Source organism: Anarrhichthys ocellatus, unplaced genomic scaffold, assembly GCF_004355925.1.
Source record: "Anarrhichthys ocellatus isolate YVR2014 unplaced genomic scaffold, GSC_Weel_1.0 scaffold26, whole genome shotgun sequence".
In the NCBI taxonomy this organism is placed as follows: domain Eukaryota; kingdom Metazoa; phylum Chordata; class Actinopteri; order Perciformes; family Anarhichadidae; genus Anarrhichthys; species Anarrhichthys ocellatus.
The window spans coordinates 3,967,386-3,975,566 of record NW_022280056.1 but is presented as its reverse complement, the minus strand read 5'-3'; the positions used below and the strand labels follow the sequence as shown (position 1 = coordinate 3,975,566).

Sequence of the window (8,181 nt, the reverse complement as noted above, 5' to 3'; positions counted from 1 at the left end):
GTGGAAAATACACAACCCACAAACGCAACATCGACTCAATATTCTTGAATATTTCTTTTTAAATAATTACATATTTCTAAATATTTTTTTCTCATGGAAAATATATCCTTTAACTTTCTTTTTGTTCTGATTATCAATTAGTATAGAATTAATAATAATAATATATTGTTATTATGAATAATAATGTGTTACAAAGTGCTTAACAAGACAATAAAAGGAGATTAGTGAGGCAAAACTAAAAACAAAACAATGATTATTATTATAATTATTAAGTCACTCTGCAATTGACTGCACATATTCTAACAGGTGACAAATAAAACCCCAGAATCTCGTTAAAATCTTCAATAAATATCAGTTTAGATTACTTTCATTTCTTTTATTGAGCCAGTATAAAAGGTGCCTGGATGACTCATGATTAGTTGTATTTGATAAGGCAGAAATGATGATTAAATCATTGCGACTTACTCGAGAGTTTTACCTCTTCAGGCGTTTAAAAACTATCCAAATCTAACACTGAATGGAACATCCACTGAAGGGAACATCCAACCTTTATTCTGAAGATAATTAACACAGTTTCCGGTCCCATTCCTGATGCTTTGTGTAACTTGACGCCCTCCCATCGTTTCTCTCCCCTCGTCTCTCCTCCTCGATAAAGATGCTGGGTCTTAAAGAAACAAGCTCACAGCAGATACATGACTCCCCACGTCCTCAAACTCACTTCCAGCTGCACGTTGTTTCACTTTCACGCCTTTAAACACAAAACAAATGCACATCAGCAGAGTGAGAGGTATTTCATTAATATGTTCTCACGCTGTGGTCCACAAAAACTTGCTAAAAATAATTAAACAATTGCGCCTTCTGGCGGCTCAATAAGGAGAATACAAAGCACTGATGTCTAGATTTTAAATATCCATCATGATTCACTCGTTTATGTGTAAAACTGAACAGTATGAAGAACTTTTTAAAAGGTTACGATCAGAAATAAATAACCTAAAAATGACCAGAACTTCAACTTTGAAAGTTGATATTAAGTTTCGGGGATCTATGAGATATTCAGTTATATCATCCAAATAAATTGAATAAAAATGTTGACAATTTTCTTTCTTATTCAGCTTATTATGTCAGTAACAGTATAACAGACACCTTCAGCAGTCATGAAAGGATTGGTCTGTCAGCCAATCAGAGTGCAGAGGAGGCGGGACTTAAGCCTGTATACAGAGGGGGGTGACGTAATGCCCTCTTCAGAGAGGGTGATGTACAGTAGAGCCACCAGTGAGATTCAAAGAGCGTCCACATTTAATGAGCAACAATATGTTTTAAAGAGAAGAAAAAGAAACAAATAAAAAGTATACTTTTTAAGAAATTTACAGTTCAGAGTATTTTCTTTTTGCAGTAAAGCAGCCTAAAAACACAATAAAAACACAGTAATACAACAGATGCTTTAAATGTATTAAAGTACTTGTCAGTGTCCTGTCTGGTACATTTTAGAGTCACTCTTAATCAGTGTGAGAGTGATAGCACTCAATATATATATTTATATATGTTTTGATGTTGTTCTTAACTTTTGTATGTTATTTGTGTTTGTATGTAGTGAAACTTTTACGCTGCCATATTGGCCAGAGAGATTCAGAATCTCAATGGGATTATCTTTGGATGAATAAAGGTTAAATAAAATAAAATAAATACCAAAAATGCCTCGGAAATATTTAATATTATCTGCAAAGGCCTGAAGATGAGTCAGCCTCAAATAAAAACGTCCTCTGAGATTCTTAAAACATAAAGAGACCAGAGAGGAACACACACACACACACACACACACACACACACACACACACACACACACACACACACACACACACACACAGCACCTGAATGAAGTCTATTTACACCATTTACAGAATGAAGAATTTGTTCCTCTTTGAGGGATCACACAAGTCACAGAGACCACATTCACAAAGTTTTATCCTTTACCTTTAATACTTAGAATATTAACATCCTTATCGTGGAATAATACTCCGTTATCAGCACAAATCCTGCTCCCGTTACAGTCAAATAGAAAGAGTCAGGTTATTTTCATTGTGTTAAGTTTTTGTTACTGCATCTTGTTTTTGAACAGATATATATATAAATCTGGGTACTTTAAACTATAACAGTGCACCAAATAGTGTGTTCATCTGCAAAATAATAGTGAGATTTTAAGAAAGAAAAGGAGAGAAACGGTATAATAAGTGTAGTAAATGTACAGCGCCTCAGTGGTCCAGTGAAGTCTCAGCACCTGAACAGAGGAGCCTCTAACACCTCACGACGTCCTAACAGACCTGCTGACAGAGTGTTGACAGCTGCAGAGTCTCCGCTGCTCACAAACAGCTGGATGAGATGTCAGAGGTCCTCTGAAGACCAGCAACACAACACAGACCTGTTAGAGTACCACCGGGACCCGAACCCTCGCTGCACCTTTTCACAGGAAACCGCCAACAGACCATGTCAGGAAGACAGACACAGTCCTACTGCATGAATAATAAAAACACATATATATATATATGTATCAGTGTTCATTATTGAATGTTGTGCATAACAATGCGATTCATCGCGATTCATTTTTAAAATATTTTATATATATATACCGTATAGGTCTGTTGCTTTATACTTCAGCTTAGTTTTTTATTCATTATTTCAGTTCTAAAAAGCATTTTAAAGACACATCTATGATGTATCTCAGCACACTATCTGAACCCGTCATCATCGGATATAAAACATCATTTTGGTATCTTCCAGTATTATTCTACGTGGACTGATAAAGAATCTGCACTTTCTTCTGTGGATTACATCATAAAAAACACTGACTTGATGATCCAGGCGGCTTCCTGAAGACGTCTCTGTTTGGGCCGATATGACAGCGGTGACGGACAGCGGGCAGCTGGGTGGACACCAGGAGAGGAGAAGGACCCCCCCGCGGGGGTCACGGGGGGTCAGCGGGCCGGAGGAATGCTGATAGGAATGCCCTGAGCAGCGGGCCAGGGGAGCATCTCGTCAGCAGGACAACAACAAGCATCAGCTGATCTCTGGGGAGCCATGACAGTGGACAACAGGCCCAGTGTCTGCAGAGAGACAGCCACCCGGAGGAGGAGGAGGATGACAAAGAGGAGGAGGAGGAGGAAGAGGAAAAGGAGGAAGAGGAGGACATCTAAACACCCACCCACACACACACTGTATTATTACTTATATTATTCTACTCTAAAGTATGTTGTTTGTATCAAATCACTCTTACAGCTAAATACAATATTACAACAAATCAAATATGCAGTCAAATAGATGCAATATGAACATTTTCAGAGTTTAGATTTTCTGCTTTTCATTCAACAACCTGCTGAGGTTTTGGTGAAAATTTCTGCAGCTTGTTCTCGGTGTGAGCTACAGAGACATAACTACATTAGTTTACAAGCATGCAGGATTTTAGGGATCATTTGAGCACCGAAAGTCCTTTTATGTGGTGACAGTTTTACGCTGCCATCTTGGCCCGGACTCCTTCATCAAAGGGATTCAACATGTCATCAACGTAAAGATTTTTGCAGATGTTTCATTTATAGTAATAGCCAGGCTGCAGAAAGAGAGCGTGGTGATTGGCTCTTTATTTCACATTTAACGCTGCTTCTGAGGAAACCTGACGAAGAGCTTCAGGAAAGTGAACTGCTCTGTGACCGACCTGCACGGAGGAAGACGACGCTCTCCAGGAAAACAATCGTTACTGTGGGATGAGACGCGGCAGGAAGACGAGAGGAGACACTTTGGAGAGTAAACAGTGAAAATCTGTCCCCCCAAAAACTTGGATTTCAAGACGTTTGGTTTAGAGGTTTTAAATTAATTCTTTATTTAAAGATGATTTTACACTGAAGACCCTGCAATGAAAACTTCACTGAAACTGAAGATTTCTGAAAACACACACACATATACACATGTACAGTATATATATATATATATATATATATATATATATATATACACACACTGTATAAGTGTGTATGTATGTGTGTGTTTTGAGATCTTAAAATCTAACGGAGACCACAGAGATGAACACACAGTAGAATATGTCAGGATTCACGAGCCATATACAAACACTCCACGTTATTCAGTTTGTGGAACCCATCTGGATATCTGTGTCAGTGCAAATCGTGTGCGTGTGCGTGGGCGTGTGTGTGTGTGTGTGTGTTTGTGTGTTGTTTGTGTGTTGCACTAAGTGTGTATAGGCAGATTCTGTGGCGGCTCTGCAGGCAGATTATTGTGGACCTCGGCCGGGTGTTCAGCTGTGAGAGAGAGAGAAGAGAGAGATCCAATAAAATAGAAGAAGAAATTCCACTCCAACAATAAAACACACTTGTCATATCTCAGATCGTTTACCTTTATCTTCCTCTTTTTGTGCCTCTGGTTGGAAATGTAGTTCTCCATTAGGACCCGCGGGAGGCTGCCCGTCTGCTGCCTGCTGCTCTTTCTGTCTCTGGGACATTTCTAACACTGCCTGAAATTTAAAAAATGACGATAGAGGGGCGATAGATTATGATCTGTACGTGCTTCGGTGTTACTACAGGCTGAAAACATGAGCGACGCGTTGCACAGTTACCTGCTGGTACTCTTTCCTTTGGGCCTCGAGGGCTTTGCCTCGCTCCTTCAGCAGCTCCTGCTGCTGATGCAGATTCTCCGCCTTCCTCTTCAGCTCCTCCTCTCGGTCCAGGAGGTCGACCTCGAACCGCTGCAGCTCCTCCTCCGTGTACAGCGGGCTGGTTTCCAGAGTCTGCAGAGACACAGGAGTCACACGACATATTTAGCATCTCTACAGAGCATGCTAACGTAATAATTATACGCCCTCCTCTACAGGAAGATAAATCTATATTATGGTGTTAAAACTACAAATATTCAGCGTTCACGCTCATGATATTTTCCTCACATTAAAACTCTTCACTGACACATTTACAGAATCATCTACCGCGTCGCCTCAAAGGAGCGGCTCAGAGTCTGTGAGCTGATGAGGGAAAGAATAGCTTCACCCGTTTAACTTCACCGCCCACGTCCTCCCAGCTTGTCCCGGGGATTTGAACAACAGACCCTCCGACCCGCCCACCCACCCACCTGCAGCCCACCTCTGGGCTCCTTACCTCCCACTCTTTGGGATTACTGAACTCCTTCTTCTCCGTGGATTTCAGGAACTCCTCCAGGGTGACGAGACGATCTTTATTCACGTCCACCTTTTTAAAAACACGGAGACGAAAGCTGCGTCAGTCGAATAAAAAATAAAAGAGCAGAGCGATAAAAGCAAACAGTTCAGACTCACATTCTTCATCACATGCTCCCTCATCCTCAGCCTCTCTTCCTCCATCTCCGTCATATCGTCCTCCTCATTCTTTGCGTCGTAGACTTTCTCCAGCTGGAGGAGGGAGATGAACAGATGTTACAGGGCAGATGTGCACATCACTGCTGTCAGGTTCAAAGCTTTTACTAAAATAAAGTCTGCAGGAACACAGATGAAACAGCTGTATTTTCAAATGGATGATCATCCATTTTTTGATATTTTGTCGTTTTAAGGAGTTCATTGTGAAACCGAACCAGTAAAAGAGTTTGAAGCCGTGATGTTCTTCAGGGTTCTTTACCTCTTTAGTGAAGAGAGCCTCCAATTCCTGCTCATCTAAAACTCCGTCTTCATTTGTATCTAAACAGGGCAGAGAAGCACTTTATTCATATTCACTCACATCGTAACAAAGACCAGGGGTTCAACAGCAGAGGCGTCCCTCACCATGCAGTTTAAAAAAGGTTTTGGGGTTGAACTCCTGAGGATCCAGTCCGTCCGTCTCCTCCCAAACTTCCCGTAGTTGATTAACACTACCCTGCGTGTGGAGAAACGTGTTAGAGAGCTTCACTCGCTTCCAGACAGAAGCAACACGGGTGCATTTGAGCGTACCGGAGCGTTGACTTTGGGGTGCTGCCGGTGTTTGTCCTTGAGCTCCTGCATTCTCTTCTCCTCTCGCTCCCTCTTCTCCTGGTCCAGGCCCTTCAGGTACTCCCGTCTCTCGTGCTCCTTCAGCATCTCGTAGCGTTTGAACTCCTCGTGTCTCTCGGTGTCGTAGTTCTCCAGGTCCTTGGTGGCCTAAAATGAGAGCCAGAATCATCAGATATGTGGAACAGTCAGTAACAGGCCCGCCATCTTGTTCTGACCTGTAACTGTAGCCCCCTCGAGCCTGATCCGTGTAATTGTGAGTCTGCAGGACTGTGAGGGGATTCATCACTACCCCCCCCACGCTCCATTTAAATCTGGTCTGAACATATAAACCATGCACTGATTCTCCGGTCTCTGGGGTCAACGATAATCCAGCTGTTGTTCTCTCTGGATGATCTTACCGTCGTGATTAGCAGCTCGAGGTCTTTGGCCTCGAAGGTGTTTTGATTGTGGGGATCCAGATGTTCAAACTGCTTCAGCAGGGAGGCGTGGTCCATCTGCAGACCTTCACAGCACACACATCGGTTAACAAGGACATGCTGCACTTTTGACACGCATGACTTCCATTAAGTCCTACGCACACTGAACACATCTCTCTACATCCCTCTCTCAATAGAAACCTTTTTATATTTTACAAGTAATGGCACACATGTTACTGTTGTGAATCTGCTGCTTCCATCTGCTTTGCTTGGGGAAAATACTGATCTGCATCCGTGCACATGAACGGGTATTACACAATAGTATAATAAGTCTACATGAACATGAATCCACACACTCTCGGTGGATAAATGAGTCCTCTCACTCTGTGTGTTGGTGCTGTCCAGTTTGGCCTTGAGCAGCATCCTGAGGCGAGAAACCTCCTGACGCTTCAGCTCATCCAGGCGAGTCCTCACGTGGTGACCGACCAGGTCCAGCTCTTTACTGAGACGACCGTTCTGCCGGAGAACACGAGACATCCAGGTGAGAACGACAGACTGAATGTGAGATCCTTAAAATAAAACGAAGGAAGCTCTGAGAGCGAGACCTTGATGTCCTCCGTGTTCGCCGTTTGCAGTTTCTCTCTGAAGTGAGGGTCCGTCTCCAAAACCTCGATCACCTCTCTGAGATACCGGTCGTAGTACAGGCCGGTGTCCTGCAGGGGCGCGTTGTAAAGGGAAAGTTATTCACAGCAAGCTGAGTCTCAACTTAAGTACACGACTGAGAATTTTGGGACCGTTACCACGTTCTCCTCCGGCACCTCCGCTTTAGCTTCCTGGTTGTCTGCATTGCGATCGATGGGCACCGACCAGACCCCGGCACAGATGGAGAGCAGCAGCAGCCAGCCAGGTTTGAGGTTCATCCTCCTTCAACATAAACAACGACGTCTGTAACAATACTGTATGTTTGACTGAACAGCTTCCATCTCAGCACAGGAAAGGAGAGGCAGAGGCGTGTGGCAAATAAAAAACAGTTCTCCACTTCTTTTGTTTTCTCCACATGAAATGAGTCAGACTCATTTAAAGGTGCACACACACATTATCACAACATGTGCGTAGTCATCACTAACTACACATATCAAGTCCAAAGCACACCTGAGAAGACACCAACTCAGACCCATACATGTAACATTGACAACTCATCATATTCAGATTTTAGTGAAATAGGTTGGTGCCTGGGGTAAACATTACCGGGAGACTTAAGAGATTTGAAACACAGTAAGATTTTAGACGTGAGTGTCTTCTCCGATGAGAATAAACAATAATATCAGATTTCTTAAATGGCATAACGACCAATGTTGAGCAGCAACACATCTCTAGCATGCTGCATTAACAGCACACCTTTAGTGTATGACGTCAGAGTTACTTATCGGAACAAACAACACGGTTTAATTAGGATGTCAGTATAATACGAGGTCGTTTCTGTATCTAGCTAGCCAACGTTAACTTACTTGATATCCATTTCCGTGATAGTTAGCAGTGAGCTACAGAAAACGTCCTTTACCCCTTACGTCACGATTTTCTATGAATTCTTCCTTTAAAATCCGCCGATATTAAAAACGTACCATTAAAAAATGTGTCATCACATAAAATATCTTTCAACAGCTCGTCTCGTATGTGTTGTCTGTAATACCTGATCCGAGATGCTCTGAACAGGATCTGATGTCGCGTCGGATAAAAGTGACGTCACGGGAATGCGGCACTGGTCCAACATGATGCCTT

General features: G+C 42.5%; 1 protein-coding gene across 2 annotated transcripts; it reads right to left on the bottom strand.

The window, feature by feature from the left end:
* Positions 1–3,846: 3,846 nt before the first annotated feature.
* nucb1 (nucleobindin 1) lies at positions 3,847–8,160 on the bottom strand. 2 transcript variants are annotated; one of them, XM_031862100.1, is made up of 13 exons: positions 8,093–8,160; positions 7,203–7,326; positions 7,008–7,115; positions 6,786–6,918; positions 6,385–6,488; positions 5,948–6,133; positions 5,783–5,873; positions 5,640–5,698; positions 5,324–5,416; positions 5,148–5,237; positions 4,616–4,786; positions 4,396–4,513; positions 3,847–4,301 (listed from the first exon to the last, which is right to left on the bottom strand). In XM_031862100.1, the coding sequence occupies exons 2-13, from the start codon at positions 7,320–7,322 to the stop codon at positions 4,231–4,233; spliced, it is 1,344 nt and encodes a 447-aa protein (XP_031717960.1). In that variant the 5' UTR covers positions 7,323–7,326; positions 8,093–8,160; the 3' UTR covers positions 3,847–4,230. The 2 variants fall into 2 exon arrangements, with proteins under 2 accessions (XP_031717960.1, XP_031717959.1); XM_031862099.1 differs by having other exon boundaries at positions 7,911–8,139.
* Between the last annotated feature and the right edge of the window lie 21 nt (positions 8,161–8,181).